The following is a 16,171-nucleotide window of genomic DNA, read 5'->3' on the forward strand; positions in this document are numbered from 1 at the left end:
TATCTAAACCCTCTTCCAACGGTTACCAACTTCAAAATGTGTGTTCTTCATGTCTGCAAGAAACTTAACAGCGGCTCTCCTGCTGTCCACGGTGTCTGTTCATGGGCTGTCCTCAAAATAAATTCACTGGGATCCTGAAAAGAAGGACAACAGCACATGGGAATGCTGGAAACATTTCCAGAGGCAGGACTCTGCTCTGGGTAAAACCACGGAGTGCTCAGGAGGCAGCACTGATTATGTAATAACACCAATCCTCCGAAAGTGAGGGGTGCTCAGCAAACAAGGAAAATAAAGCTAGAAGAGCAAGAAAAGAGCACGAGGATGGGATCCGTGGATCCCATCAGTGATGGGAGAAGTCCAGGTTGGTCAGGTGGGGAGTGTTCCAGCTGGTAACTGAGTCAGGAGATGGAACTCACAACTTCTCTGTGGCCAGAACTGATAAAGAAGGTGAATAAGCTCCAAGAATTGCCTGTCTTCATCTCCCAGTATGTAATTGAGTCTGGGATTTCCCTTGTGTTAGTTTGAAACCTCTGTAGACAGTGTGGATAGGCCAGCAGGGATGAGAATAGAAAAACTTGTGGAAGTTGAACATGCCCTTGCAGGAGTGTTGGGACACGGAGCGGGAGAAATGCCACCAATGCTGACTTCAGAGTGTCCTGGAATTTCTCAGAGGTGGTTGGGAAGGAGAGGAATAATCTGAGCTTTTTTGAGGAGCAGACTGGGGCAGTGGGCCCAGGGAATCTGGGGGTTTCATCGGGTTTGGGATCACACTGTGGGCTTCCAGCATTGTGTCTTCCCCTGTTTGTGAAGTGCCGTAAGCTCAAAGCTTAAACTAAGCTCAGACTGGGCCACAGCCATCTGGATCCCGTGTCAGGGATGCACCTGTGCCATGTAGAAGGTTAAACCAAGCCCATGAGTGCTCCCACCCTAGCAGTGTTTGGGCACCAGCACTCCGGGAATGGTGGTTGTTGCCCAAGTTGGAAGTGGCTCCTACAAGTCCAGGATCTGTCTATTGCTTTCTGAGGATCCCAGAGAGCTCAGTGGAAGGTCCTCACTGGACTCTGCCATGTCCCTCTTCTCCATGTCCTGGTCTTCCCTTTTTTCTATCATCCCCTTGCGCAGTGTCTTCAGCCAGTGAATTGGTTCTGCAGTATGGACCTACTTAGCACTTCAGTTCCTCAATCTCATGGAGTCATCTTAGGGTTTCAAGGGGCTTTAAAGCTCGTCTCATTCCACCTTCCACTAGCCGCAGTTGCTGCAAGCCCTGTCCAGCCTATCCTGGAACACTTCAGGGGTGGGGTAGCCACAGCTTCTCTGGGCAACTCGTGCAAGGGCCTCCCCCCTCATAGGGAAGAATTTTTTCCCAATATCCCATCTAGCCCTGCCCTCTGGCAGTGGGAAGCCATTCCCCCTTGTCCTTTCACTCCATGTTCTTGTCCAATGTCCATCTCCAGCTCTCTTGGGGACCCTTGTAGGAACTGGCATGGTCTCTAAGGTCTCCCTAAAGCGTTCTCTTCTCTAGGCTTGGCTCCATGTACTTGCCCTCTTCCCCTTTAGCTCCAGCATATTCACGTGGGGTTTAGAAGAAAATCGGGAAAACTTCTGGCCCCTTTTGGTGACCCAGGGGTTGGAATAGTAATAGGAACAGGGATTAGGAATAGTCACAGCTCTGCCCGCAGTCGGCCGCCAGGGGGCGTCACGGAGGAAGGAGGGGGCGTGACGGAGGCGCGGCCTCCCTAGCACACGTGAGGTGAATGGGGCGTGGCCTCATAGTGCTGATGGAGGCGTGGCCTGTTGCCATGGCGCCAGGGTCTATCCCGCCGTATGGACGCTGTCGCTGGCGCCCCGGTGGGTGTCCGGGACCCGCCCGGGGGGCCGGTTGTACCCCCAGGACCAGCCCAGGGGGCTTCGGGGTATTGGTTGTATCCCCGGCGCTGGCCGGCCCGGGGGTATTTCGGGGGGTCGGTTGTACCCCCAGGATCGGCCCGGGGGGCTCGGGGTACCCGCGACCCCCCCGTCTCTCACGGCTCCTGTCGCTGCCCCGCAGGCAGAGTCCCCGGTGCCGGCGGACACCATCCAGCGCTGGCTGCGGGCGGAGGGCGCCGACCCCAACGCCCCGGCCGAGGAGCAGCTGGGTCTGGCCTGGCGGCTTCTGTTGCGAGCGGAGACTCGGCTGGGCGAGCTGGAGCGGCGGCGGGCCCAGGACATGAGAGACGTAAGGCCGGGGAGCGGGCCTGGCTGGGGCTTCTCCTGGGAAGGAAACGGAGCTGGGGAAGGAAGGGCTTGAGCACCAGGAGCAGCTGATGGAGCTGAGAAAGGGGGCTCAGCCTGGAGAAAAGGAGGCTCAGGTGGGTCCTTGTGGCTCTGCACAAGTCCCTGACAGGAGGGGACAGCTGGGGAGTTGGGCTCTGCTCCCAGGGAACAGGGACAGGAGGAGAGGGAATGGCCTCAGGCTGGGCCAGGGGAGGCTCAGGTTGGACATGAAGAGACATTTCTTCTCTGAAAAAGTGGTCACGCATTGGTAGGGGCTGCCCAGGGCAGTGAGGAGGTCCCCATCCCTGGAGGTTTTCAAAGAACTGTTGGATGTGGCACTCAGTGCTCTGGTCTGGTGACAAGACAGAGTTTTGTCACAGATTGGGAACTTGGGACCCTTTTCCAACCTCAGTGGTTCTGGGATATAACCAGAGTTAACCCTCCCAAGCCTGTTTCCTTTGATTCCCCCTGTGTGAAGCAACAGGTTCAGGTGTGTCATTGCCACACTGCTGCCCTCAGGAACTTGGGGTTTATGTCCCCATTCCTCATACTGGGCATCAAGAAGCACCTGTTGAGCCCAGCAGCTCCCCACATCCCTGCACCCCCATAGCTGCATGACCTCCTGACCTCCCAGTCAAGGTTTTACCATTCCCAGGTGTTCCAAAGGCATGAGACATATTGTCCTGCAAACATTTGAAGTTATCCTGTAAACATGATGGGGTGGAGAACTTTTTGTGCTGCTGCCTCACTGGAGGCGCCAGCAGACATGGGAATAGCTGGATTTTCTTTATTCCAGGTGGAAAGCTACATGGGCCATGTCCGTACCCTGATGGAAGAGCGGGATGCCATTGCCTCTGAATATGAGAAGGAAAATGAGCAGCTCAGGTTGGAGCTGGAACAGCTACACCTGCAGCAGGGTAATCCCTTCCCTCCAGAGTGTGGGCCCTGGGAATGCATTGGCAGGTGTTTGGGTCTGGAAAGCTTCTTGGAGAGCTGAGCAGCGTTTTTGAGGAGTTCTCAGTGGTTTGTTGTTTGAGAAGTTGCTAAAAATGTTAGTGAGCTGTTCGAACAGATTTGTACTTGATTTAGTGGTCCTTGGCTGCTTTTACTGTCTTTATTCAGGGAATTTGGTGGGTTCTCCATGTAGCTCTGTTGTTGCACGAAGCATCTTCCAGAGGCTGCTTGAAGACCAGAATTGATGGTGCTCTTTGGTTTCAAGCTCTAAATTATCTGTCACTCCCACCAAGTCAGTGAATTTGCTCTTAGCTTTGGTTTATACAAACTCCACATTTTTTAAAACAGTGTGACAGACAGGAATTGCTTGTTCTGGGATTCAAAGCTTGGGTGTGCTCATTGTCATGGAATTCCAGGATGGTTTTGGTTGGAGGAGACCTTAAAGCTCATCCAATTCCACCCCCAACCATGGGCAGGGACACCTTCCAGTAGACTAAGTTGCTCAGGGTCCCTCAGAGCTTCATTAATTTTGTTTAAACAAATTATTTCACTTATTTAACTTGAAATAATTTATTTTCAAACTCTAGGGTCACTTTTGCTAGGTTTAATTCTTGATTTTCTTCAGTTTTTTGTTGCACTTTCAGTGGTGCTCATAGCCCACATCACCATTAACTCCTTTTGTGAGCTGTATTGTCCTGGTCCGAAGGTAAAATTGAAGGTGATGGCACAAAGAGTTTCTTTGTGATTTAGGCTTTGGGACAGCAAATACAGGAGTTTGGGGGAAATTTTGAGCATCAGTTGGGTTTTCAGGAGCACATCTGGTGGTGTGACTTTCCAAAGATGGATTTACCCAAAAATTTGATGTCTCTGGGCACTTAAAGCTGTGGTTTGTGGTGGAAAGGCTGCTTACAAAGGTTAAAATTAATAATGAGCTCTTGTGAATCTCGCTGTGTCAGAAGATTCTGTTCCTAGTTCTCTCCCTTTCCACAAGGTGGCAGGAGAAAGACAGACTGTCCAAAGCTGGAATGCAGTAATTTCTTCCTGGTGGCTCTGCTCCTCTGGATTTTTCTCCATTTCTTAGGGATTCCTGAGGCTGTTGAGCAATGAGTACCCCTGGAATAGAAGCTGAGATCGTTGTCCGTGGATCTCAGTGTATCCAGGAGGACTTGCTGGTTGCCATCCAATTGTTCCCAGTGTGTTGTCCCTGAGGGAGTTGTGTGGCTTTGGTACTATAAAGTGTGTCTGGAGGGATATTTTTTTGGGATATCACTCAGATTTTGAGGTTCAGGACTTGTTGACTCACTGCTGGCATTGGCTACTATCCTGGGATGTGCATGGATAATTTAAGAATCTGGAACCCCTGCTCCCTCTGGCCTGTAACCTGCAGGGAGAGGTGCCAGCACCAAGATGTTTTGGGTCTTTGTAGAGCACTTTATTGAGTGACTGGTCCTTTTATCCAGGTTTGTTCAGCTGGGACAGAGGAAGCTGAGGGGAGAGCTCGTCCCAGGCTGCAGCTCTTCTGGAGGAGGATTTTATCTCTGCTCTCTGGGACAAGGGAAAGGACATGAGGGAACAGCTGGAGATGTGCCAGGGAGGGTCAGGTTGGATGTCAGGAAAAAGCTGTCCCCCAGAGGGTGATGGGGCACTGCCCAGGCTTCCCAGGGAATGGTCCTGGCCCTAAGGCTGCCCGAGCTCCAGGAGCATTTGGACACTGCTCCCAGGGATGCCCAAGGTGGGATTGTTGGGGTGTCCTGGGCGAGGTCAGGGGTTGGACTGGATGATCGTTCTGGGTCCCTTTCAGCTCAGGATATGCTGTGATTCCATAGTTCTAGGTCAGCCTCTCTATAAAATAATCCCCCTGGCCATCTCCAGTATGGAGTGGCTGGATGTGCTTGTGCTGGAGATGCTGCAAAATCCAAAAGGCCTCTGTTGGGCTGTTCCAGGTGTCTAACGTGTCCCTGCTGCAGGGTTCTATGCTGCATCCCTGTGTCTATTCCCCAGGCCTCTGCTTTTCATCAGAGTTTTTGGGATCATGGGAATGTTTAGGTTGGAAAAGCCCTCTAGGGTCATCAAATCCAACCATTCTCCCAGCACTGTCAGGTCCACCCCATGCACCACATCCACACATTTCTTGAACAACGCCAGGAACTCTACTGCTTCTCTGAGCAGCTGTGCCAGTGCCTGACTTGCCTTTCCTTGAATATCCAACCTGAACCTCCCCTGGCACATCTTGAGGGCCGTTTCCTCTCATCCTGTCCCTGTTCCTTGGGCGCAGAGCCCAACCCCACTGGCTGTCCCCTCCTGTCAGGGAGTTGTGCAGAGCCAGAAGGTTCCTCCTGAGCCTCCTTTTCTCCAGGCTGAGCCCCCTCAGCTGCTCCGCATAGGATTTGTGCTCCACGTCTTGCTCCCCCTGTTAGTTTTGCAGGATACCCGGGTGTCTCAGCAGGCATAGGATGATCCAGTGGATTAGGCTGGAGAAGGGGCTTGTGGAAAAACAGACCATGGTCTGCTGGGATTGTTAAAAATGTGGGCAAGGCAACAGGACAGGGTGGTCGTTGGTAGCTTTTGGAAGCACTGAAAGGAGAATGGGGACAGTGGCTGATTCAAGCTGGTGATACAAAGGAAGAGCCTGAGCTGTGAATAATGCAGGGTGAAGGACAGGATCTGTGCTGATACACCTGAGTTGAGAGGTGGGGAAGGGAGCCTGGAGACCCGTGTGGGCTCTCAGGTCTGAGCACACTCCCTCTTCCAACAGCAGGCAAATGGATCAGAAACTCTGCTTGGTCTGGGGTCACTTAGGAAGTGGGATCACTGGGAAGCAGGAGAGGCTTGATCGCTAAAAGCTAAAATCATGGAATTATGGAATGGGTTGGGTTGGAAGGGATCTTAAAGCTCATCCCATTCCACCCCCTACCATGGGCAGGGACACCTTTCACTATCCCAGATTGCTCTAAGCCCTGTCCAACCTGGTCTTGAACACTTCCAGGGATGGGGCAGCCAGAGCTGCTCTGGGCAACCTGAGCCAGGGCCTCCCCATTCTCACAGCCAAGAAATTCTTCCCAGTGTCCCATCTAACTCTGTCTTTTGTCAGTGTGAAGCCATTCCCCCTTGTCCTGTCACTCCAGGCCCTTGACCAAAGTCTCTCTCCAGCCTTCCTTTAGACCCTGAGGATAGTTAGTGCTGGTGACTGACACTGAGCAGTTTCTGAAGATAAAAAGTGAATCTCTGCTCACACATTTGCTTCCTGCCATCCTGGGCTCACATATTCCTACAGGGAGCAGCCAAGGCTGGTTGATGCTGGGCCATTGAACTGAGTGTCACTTAATCTGATACCTCTGCCCAGAGTGACGTTTTTCCTTCCCTCCAGGCAGTTCCTGATCCGTTTCTGATGCTCTTGCTGAATGCACCGGGTGTTGTTGGAGGGCAGATCAATGGTGTTCCCAAAAGCCTTCCTGAAAAACAGCTGGAATAGCAGTGATACACAGCGCTCAGGGAGTTGCCTGGATGTGTTTAGAAAGTGGAATAAAAAGAAAAAAACAGTCATGGTCTGAGCTTGTTTGTTGTAACAGCTGGGCTGGTTAAACACACCCAGCAGGGCTGGAGGATGTAGGGCTGTGGTGGGGTGAGGTGTCTACTGTTTCTCAGAGTATTCCTGGGGTAGGAAAATACAAATATTAATATAAAATTTGCTTCCAAACAAACGTGGACAGAGTGGGAGATGCCAGTGAAGCTGTTGTGTGACAGTGCCTGGGGCAGGGGTTGGCCCATCCCAGACACTGGATGGGGGACGGAAGGGGTTTGTAAGGAATCAGGAGAGTTTACCCATAGGCAACCTGTGCTATGTGAGCAGACCCTCCTTTTTCCTCTTCGGCCTCTGGAATATGTCTGGGGTCTAAAATGATACTGCTTTGTCCTGCATTGCAGGCTGGGGACAAGGGGAGCACTGGCAAGTGAAGGTGGTTCAGGGCACAGAGGTCCCATCCTGGCCATAAACCAGAGCAGTTTCTGTTCATTTTAGCTGGGATTTGGCAAAACTGGGAGAGGAAGCTGCCAGGCAGGTTGGAGTTCAGTTTAGTGTGATCCGTGGGTTCTTCCCGAGGCACACGGATCAGTTTTGATCCTGCAAACTGCCTTGTTTGCTCTGGTGCAGCAGGAAGCTCCTGGGGAGCCCTGTTTGACCCTGTATTGACCAGGCTGTGCTTTATCTCCCTGAGGAAGATGCCTGGGAAACCGCAGGGTGTTTTCCATCCACAGTACTGGATGGAGCTGGCTGAGAAGCGTGGAGTGGAAACATGGGATCGATCGGGGCCTCGGGATGTGATTGTGCTGGCTCCTGTTTTAAATCAGTGCATGAGAGTGAGGGACAGCCTTGTCCAGGACTCTGTATGTCCTGTGTCTGAGGAATATTTGCTCTGCTGAACCTCTGCTGTCCAACTCTAGATCCCTGAGCAGGGAAAGAATGTGAATATCCCTCCTACCTCTATATAACTCCCTGCACTTCCCATCTTACAACACTTGGAAGCCTTTATAATGTGAAAATTTGGTCTGTTGGTTTTGGTTTTAATATGTCTTACATAAGAAGGGTTTGAAAAGTCCTCCCCTGTCTCCACAAGCTGCTGAATCCAATGCAGCAGTTGCTGCCCTCATCATGCCAGACAGCAAAGATTCCTCATTTTCTCCTGGCAGGTAAATTCCAACCACACCAACCAGGGGGTCTTTCTAACAACTGTTGGTTGTAGAAATACAATGGTGCCCAGCCATAAACTGACTCCTGCAAGTCTTGTTCTCACCTTTCTGCCTTAGAGACCCTTGAGTCTGAAAGTTTTTCCCAGTACAGAGTCTTCCTGGCTATAATTTTTGGATACACATAAGCACTGGCAGTTTAATTCTTAAAGGTGTTCAGATCTGCCTCCTTCCAAGACATTCCTTGGGAAAATAGTGATGCTCTCTAGGAGTGATCTGGTATTTTGTGCGTCTCCTGCCAAAGAAAACATCTGTGACTCTGTGTCCATCTGTTTGCTTTCTCCCCAAGGTTGGACTTGATGTTCTGAGGGTCGGAACTCATGATCTTGGAGGTCTTTTCAATCTTAATGATTCTCTGTTTCTCTCAGTGTCTGTTTAATCTGGTGTTTTGTTTCCACCAAGCTGTACTTGGGGTTGAAGGGGCTGAGGATGAACCAGGTTGGGAGAACTCTGCCTGGGGGGAGCAGCTCCTATCACCAGCTTGGCAGGCAGGGAAGAGTATGTGTAGAGAAACCTTGGGAGAGATGGAATAGGGCTGAAATAGTAGATAGCAGGGAATGGGAGGCAATGAGGGAGGTGGGAAGCAGGAGGAACTTGAGGAGATGTTGGGCTCCAGGAGAAATGGGGCTGTTGCAGTGAGGAATGTTTAGAGGAGCTGTGACAGATCTCCAGGAAACCCTGCCCTTTGTTTCTCCTCTGCTTACACCAAGCCTTACCTTGCTTTGCAGAAACCCAGCTGAAGGAGGTGGAGGAGATGCTGGAGCAGGAAGGTTTATCCCAGATCTCCTGCAGTGCTGCCAGTGAACAGGTCGCATATTTCCTGGTGGAGCGGACGGTGCTGCTGGAAAAGCTGCAAGTGGCAGCCCGGCAGCTGGAATCCCACAGCATAATTGATGGGCTCCAGGTACCTCCTACTCCATGGCTCTGGCTGCCTGAGAGCTGCAGGAAAGGAATATCTTCAGGATATTTCTGTAATGAAAATTGTTTCTCCTGTCTCTGGGGCCACTGTGGAGTCTCGGGGCCAAAATACTTGAAGGAGCTACAAGAAAGATGGAGTGAGAGTATTTACAAGAGTCTGGAATGCCAGGACAAGGGGGAATGGTTTCAAACTGACAGAATATGTCTAGACTGGACATTGGGAAGGAATTCTTGGCTTTGAGGGTGGTGAAGCCCTGGGGTGCCCAGAGAACCTGTGACTGTCCCATCCCTGGAAGTGTCCAAGGCCAGGTTGGACAGGGCTTGGAGCAACCTGGGATAGTAGAAGGTGTCCCTGCCTATGGTTGGGTATAGAATGAGATGAGCTTTAAGATCCTTTCCAGCACCAAACCAGTCTGGGATTCCAGGATTCTAAGTCAGTGCCTTTCTTATTTCTCACACTTAGCACTTTATTTGATCCCACATCTGCACAGTGAAATGGATTAATTGTAGTCTTGTGTTGAGGAGTTTGTGATGTGGTTGGTGTAAGGATCTTCACTGGGTAAGAATGACTTTCTCTGGATTCAGCTGGAGCAGAGGAGGCTGAGGGCAGAGCTCACTGGGGGCTGCAGCTTCTCCTGAGAGGCAGCTCCAATCTCTGCTCTTTGTAAGCAGGGCCAGGATCTGAGGGAGCAGCTGGAGCTGTGCCAAGGAGGTTTAGGTTGGATATCAGGAAAAGGTTCTTCCTACAGAATGTGGTGGGGCACTGCCCAGGCTCCCCAGAGAATGGTCGTGGCCCCAAGGCTGCCAGAACTCCAGGAGCATTTGGGCAATGCTCCGAGGCACAGGGTGGGATTCCTGGGGTGTCTGTGTAGGGCCAGGAGTTGGTCTGGATGATCCTTGTGGGTGCCTTCCAGCTTAGGATATTCTGATTCTGTGGTTCCAAGGCCACCAGTTTCCACCTGACTCGTGATCTTATCTCCGTGGAACTAGAGTCCAGGAATGCCCTGGGATTCCGGGAGCTGCTGTTTGTCCCTGAGGTCTCAGGCAGTGAGGAGGGAGCAAGACCTCAAATAGGGGTCAGGGCTCTTTCTCTTGTTCCTTTCTGTTTCTTCCTGCTGACAGGAACGGAATCACACAGCAGTTTGGATTGGAAGTGACCAGGGACACCTTCCACTAGACCAGATTGCTCCAACCTGGCCTTGAACGCTTCCATGGAATTGTTACTAATCTAATGCTCTTTGTTTCCAATCAACCACGGCTTCTCCGCATTTCTTACATTGGGCACTCTTTCTGTGTTTTTAATCAGCTGAAGGACACATTGGAGATGTGTTTTCCCGGAAAAATCTCCCTGACTGGACTGATTAGTCTCCCCAGTGATGTCATTGCTCTCTGTGCCTGTGGAGCAGAAACTGTTGATTAAACACTCCATTGTTCCCAGGAGCATCCCACTTGTTTTGCAGAACCGTTAGTGTTAAAGGTTAAGGTGTTAATTGCTCATCTTACTCTGTTTACTGGAATGTGTGGCCTTGCTTGTTCCCAGCTGACCTGTTCCACTCTTGGAATGAAGGGCTGGAGACGTTCCTGTCTGGTACAGGGATGAATTCAGCTTTTAGCCAGACAGCTCAAGCAGAATTGATTGTTTTATTGCATCCCCAGGAAAGCAGAAAGGCGAGATACAAACCTGCCTCTCTGTGTGGTCACTTATGAGAAAGCCATAGGGAAAAGCCTTCTGGATTCATGGCATGTGCTACCTCATTCACCCTCTCAAGTGCCAAATGTCAATGGCAACCAATGTGCTGAGCCTTAAGACTCCCCTGCAGTGGAGCAGGAATGTGTAACTCCATAAAAAAGAGGGATGTGGAGCAATGGTCCAGGGAAGCTCCTGGAGTTCAAGTTCCTGTGCCTGTGTCGGGGCAATCTGAGAATGAGCACAGGCTGGGGGAGGAATTACTGGAGAGCAGCCCTGCAGGATGGATTTGGGAGTTCTTGTGGATCAAAAGCTAGACATGAGCAGGAGTGTGTGTTTGCACCCCAAAGGCAAACAGCATCATGACTCTGCTCCTCTCTGAAGAAGCCCCCCCAGCAGTGCTGCTCCAGCTCTGGGATCCCCAGCACAGGAAGGACCTGTTGGAGTGAAGCCACAGAGATGCTCTGAGGGCTGGAGCCCCTTGAGAGCCAGGCTGGGAGAGCTGGAGGTGTCCACCTGGAGAAGGCTCTAGAGAGACCCTAAAGCTCCTTCCATTGCCTGAAGGGGCTTCAGGAGAGCTGGAGAGGGACTTTGGAAAAGGGTCTGGAGTGCCTAGACAGGGGGGAATGGGGGAGGAATTCTTGGCTGTGAGGGTGGGGCACAGACTGCCCAGAGCAGCTCTGGCTGCCCCATCCCTGGCAGTGTCCAAGGCCAAGTTGGATGGAGCTTGGAGCAACCTGGGACAGTGGAAGGTGTCCCTGCCCATGTCAGGGGTGGAATGGGATGGGCTTTAAAGTCTCTTCCATTCCAAGCCTTTCTATGATCGCATGATTCCGAGTCTCCCAGTGTTGCTCTGACAGAGTGAGCCAATCACAGTGCCAAAACTTTGGGTGAAACTGAGCTCTCCAGCTCTTATGGGCAGGCCCAGGAAATCAGAGGTCTTAAAAAAACATAGTGAACCCACAGAGCTCCCAGGAGGAGCTGGGAAAACGGAGGGATTTTCACAAGGGGTTGGGATAACTGTGGTTGAAACATTCCTGTCAAGCGTAAGGCATGGTAACAAAACCTCTTCTAGTCAAGATATGTTGGAACTGAAAATCCCCCTCATGATCCTGAGGGACACATGGCCCCTGTGCTGGTGGTGCTGTTATTCAGGAACATCTCTGTGTGCAAGGCTGGCTCTGCTTACACCTGTCAGGCATTGGGAGCTGAATTCCTACATCAGCAAGAATGTACACAGCTTCCTGGGGAGACAGAAATAAGGAAATGCTCATTTTCCTGCTGGCTCATATTTGAGAATTTATAGAATCACCAAGGTTGGAAATGCCCTCCACGGTCATTGAGTTCCACCATTCCTCCAGCACTGCTAGGGCCACCACTAACCCATGTCCCCAAGTGCCCCATCCACAGGGTTTTTTGAACACTTTTAGGGGTAGCCCATTCCAATGTCTGACCACCTTTTCCATGAAGACATTTTCCCTAATGTCCAATCTAAACCTCCCCTGGCACAACTTGACACCATTCCCTCTTCTCCTGTCCTTGTTTCCTGGGAGCAGAGCCTGACCCCCAGCTGGCTGCACCCTCCTGTCAGGGAGTTGTGCAGAGCCAGAAGGTCCTCCCTGACCCTCCTTTTCTCCAGGCTGAGCCTCCTCCATCTCCCTTAGCTGCTCCTCATCACACTTCTGGTCTCCCTCATTTCAGGTTTGTCCTTAACCAGGTTAGAAGGGTTTCTGCTGGGTTTAGAGTAAAAGACCCAGAGTTCAAACAGTGTCATCCTCAGTCTGTGCCCAGCCTGGGCAGGAAATAATCCCTTCTATTGAGAGCTGGGGAACACCTCACATTTCGGGCCAGGGCTGCCTGGTGGGCATCTCCTGCCTTTGGTTTGTCCCAGAACTGGTATTGGAGATGAGGAAATACACATTTTCCCAATGGGACCAGTGTAGAGGGGGTGGCAAACAGCTCTGCCTTGGTCACATCACCACAGGGTTCCTCATTTCCATTGCCACATTAACCCTTATGCTTCAGTTCCACAGGGAAGAGCTGGAGGGGGAGCCAGCAACACCTGCAGGAGTTGTGGGAGATCTGGAAGAGGCCCCACAGAGGCTGGTGGAGTCCCAAGCAGATATCCAGAGGGTGGCAGAGGGGCTGGATACACCAAGCAAAGAGCAGAGTGGAGCAGGTAAGTGTTGCTCTGGTGGCCACTCCTGGCCTGCTCTTAGCCCTGGGTGGGGGAGGCAGTCTGTCCTCTGTCCTCTCTGCTTGGAATGTGGAAAAATCAGTGCCAGGAGTCAGCCTGCTCCCTAGGAGTGGGAATGCAGTTGTTAACAGTCACAAATCCATTAATTCTGAGACTGGGCTTCTCTCATCTGTGATACAGCTGCACAGTCTGGATGAATTTCCTTGCTATCCCTGGGAGTTTCCTATCTCCTCTCCAGGGAGAGCCTTCTGCCCTGGGAGTCGATAGAGAGGGAATGATGACTTGGTCTGGAAGCAGGGTAGCTGAATTGCCATGTGCACTGGGTTAGTTAGCAGAGCTGGGCCTCTTATCCCAGGGTTCTCCAGGTGCAGTTTGGGATGTTGCCTCCATAGGATCCTTAGAAAGTGCAGCACTGAGGAAGTGACTGGGTACATTGTCCTTGCTGAGAATATTCCCTTCACTTCCTTCTTGAAATAACTGTTGACCAGCCCTGAAGTGCTATTTATTAGGATTTTTTAATGAATTCTGACTGTAGAAATAAACAGTTTTCTGGAGGGAGACATGATAAAGGTGCTCTTGGAGTGAAATGTCCATGGAAAATGTCCTTAGCGACACACAGGTGTCTGGATGCTCTTTTGGGGGATTCCTTGCATTGTCCCGAAATGTGTGATGCAGAATGTCATTGGAGAACAGTCCCATGTGCCTTTGCAGGGACCAACTCCCTGCAGGAGACTGCCTCTACCTGGGGCAGGTTTAGGGCAGCATTGCAGGTCTTGAGGCTCCCCTTGGAGGTCACACACAGCGCCAGGACCTGAGAGCTTCTTTCCAGCCCCTGCAGCTCCTCTCCAGCCTCCAGCGCCATCATTCCCAGCCTTTTCATCCCTGTACTGGGTGGGGATCGATCCATAGTCCCCAGGGGTGGGGTGAGTGATGTGGCAGCTCCAGTGCTGATTCTCTGGAGCATGGACAGGCTCCAGCCTGGGACTCCAGTGGATTGCAGCTTCTGCAGGGAAATCTGTGCTTTCTGAGGTGTTAGATGAATACAAGGCTTTATGAAATGTGAGTAAGAGTTTAATGCTTGTTTTGTCTCTGGGGTTTGTTGTGCTGTGTGTGCAAAATGAGGGTGATGGCATCCCAGTGACTTCCCTGTTCTGTATCTCTGCAAGGCTTCTCCTCCCAGCGAGCTCTGAGCCAACTGCTCTGGGAATCAATTGATTTGCTACTAAAAACCTAAACTAGGGTCACTCATCCTTAGTAAAACCCCCTTAAACGACATATTTTGGTTCAGTGATAACTTGTGTGCATTGAAGGGAAGAATTCCTGACCAGTTTGAGCCCAGTTAGTGGGATTTTGGTGAGGAAAGGCTTTAAAGGTATTTAACCAAGTGCTTAAGGAATGTTGTGGGGTTTTTCCAAAGCAGAACTGGGCTGCCACATCCAAACACTGTTGTCCTTGTGGAATCACTCCTGTGGTCAATCCTGAAGGCAGCTGAGGGGGAAAAACAGGAGAAATAATTGGGAAAATTGGAGGTGATCAGGATTTTTACAAGAGGAAAAGAGCTGGAATTTTATTATCCTTTCGTCAACCTTTTAATCATCATTGTATGATAATTTTATAGTCAATTTGTGTAGTGGTCAACAGGCTTTTCAGTAAAATTTCCATTTTGGTGGAAGATGGGGGTTGAAATGAGATGATCTTCGGGGTTCCCTTCCAACCCAACCCATTCTGTGGTTCTGTGAAGATGCTCTTTGTTTTTTATTTTAAATGACACAACTGAAGATCCAATATCAGAATGCTTGTTTGCAAAAGGAATTTGTTGCTTTTTCCAAATTGGAACCAAAAAGTAGATTTTTATTTTTGCCTGAACAGAGGTCAAATTTAAACTAAAATTTCCTGTGCCCACTGTTAAGCTGAAAAGGGAAAAATATTTCTCATCTTTTCTCTAAGGAAAATTGTCTCCCGAGACAGGGGGATACCAGCATGTCCTCAACATGTGCTCCTAATACAAACAACTTTTCCTATTTCTGCCCTGGAAATATTGGGAATCTGCATTTATTGGTGTTTAGATTTATTTATTCATTGATCCATTGAAAAATTGGTGTGCAATTTTTCCAGTGGTGGCCATTCCATTAAATTTTAATGTGTGGACAGCATGGATACATTGTCTGGGATTGTGTTCCTGCTTTTGGCAGGGATGGATTTTATGGTGAAAATTCAAAATGTGGCTGTTGGGGTTTTCCAAAAACAAAGTGAAACCTATATTAGATGAGGTGAGTGATTTAAATGAGGTCTACCTCCATGATCCAGAGGTAAACTGAATTCCTGGAATAATGATGGAGAGACTGCTGTTGAACCTGGATCTCCAGGGACATCAGCCTTTGCTGTGGGAGGGAGAGGGCATGGATGTGGGATGTGTTCCCACATGGATGTGTCCCATGTGGATGTGTTTTATGAAGATGTGTTACCATGTGGATGTGGGATGTATTTCCAATGGATGTGAGATGTGCTCCCAGTGCATGTGGGGTGTGTTCCCATGTGGATGCAGGATGTATTCCCAGTGGATGTGAGATGTGTTTCCAGTGAATGTGGGACATGTTCATGCTGCCTCCCACCTTTCCCATGTGTGGGATCAGCCTGGAATCCGTGCTTGGAGTGTGGGCCAGGCAGGGCCTGGCAGGGCCAAGCCAGTGGCCACTTTGCCAGTGCTGCTGTCTCCAGACAGGACTGAGCTGCAGAGGGCCATGGAGCACAACAGCCGACTGGACAAGGAGATCCTGGCACTGCGGGCACGGGTCCAGATGCTCGACTTGGAAAGGAAAGCGTTCCTGGAGCTGGTGAGGATCCACCAAGCCAAGCCAACAATCCTGGGCTGGCTGTCATCCCTGCTCCCAAACCTGCCCTGCCTTCCCCTTCCCCTTCCTGTTCTGTGCCCAGTTTTTCTAGAGCTGCAGTTTGGCTGTGTCATGGTTCATGGAGCAGTAAAATTCAGGAAACAGGGAGAATGCAGCTCTGGGAACTTCCTTCCATGCAGGAAGAATTTGAGTGACTCCAACTGAGTGGTGGCTTGAAGACTTTAGGACACATTTTCCTGAGCCCATGGAGAGGGATCGGATCCCTGCTCCTGGTCATTGTTTACCCCAACTCAAGTGTAAGGAACACATGTGCCTTTCCCTGGACTGGATTAAAGAGTTGAGTTTACCTAAGTTTAGCCTAAAACCTCCGTCAGCTGGTTTGAAATCAATTTGAAATTTATGCTCATTTTTGATCCCTCTCAGCCCCTTTGGTTTTTAACTCAGCCCCATTGGTTGATTTGCTTATTTTCTGTGGATTCTCTTAATAGAATTACTTACATTACTATCACATTACTATTATGTTTGCTGTTATACAGCCAGGATTCTCTAAATGCCACCTAGAATTAA

At 50.4% G+C, this 16,171-nt stretch overlaps 1 protein-coding gene across 9 annotated transcripts in view; it reads left to right on the forward strand.

Annotated features, from left to right (window-relative positions):
- Positions 1 to 2,074: 2,074 nt before the first annotated feature.
- CCDC30 (coiled-coil domain containing 30) overlaps positions 2,075 to 16,171 on the forward strand; it is a 41,081-nt gene continuing 26,984 nt past the window's right edge. For 5 of the 9 annotated variants that reach the window (XM_088178584.1, XM_088178585.1, XM_088178577.1 and 2 more), the window contains exons 1-5: positions 2,211 to 2,348; positions 3,050 to 3,170; positions 8,679 to 8,854; positions 12,581 to 12,734; positions 15,471 to 15,586. In XM_088178584.1, coding sequence (XP_088034710.1) covers positions 2,304 to 2,348; positions 3,050 to 3,170; positions 8,679 to 8,854; positions 12,581 to 12,734; positions 15,471 to 15,586 — 612 coding nt within the window. In that variant the 5' untranslated portion in view covers positions 2,211 to 2,303. Of the gene's footprint in view, positions 2,349 to 3,049; positions 3,171 to 8,678; positions 8,855 to 12,580; positions 12,735 to 15,470; positions 15,587 to 16,171 lie in introns of those variants that run through there. The other 4 variants (XM_088178580.1, XM_088178582.1, XM_088178581.1 and 1 more) reach the window with 4 other exon arrangements.

This window comes from Sturnus vulgaris, chromosome 25 (genome assembly GCF_052056855.1).
Source record: "Sturnus vulgaris isolate bStuVul1 chromosome 25, bStuVul1.hap1, whole genome shotgun sequence".
In the NCBI taxonomy this organism is placed as follows: domain Eukaryota; kingdom Metazoa; phylum Chordata; class Aves; order Passeriformes; family Sturnidae; genus Sturnus; species Sturnus vulgaris.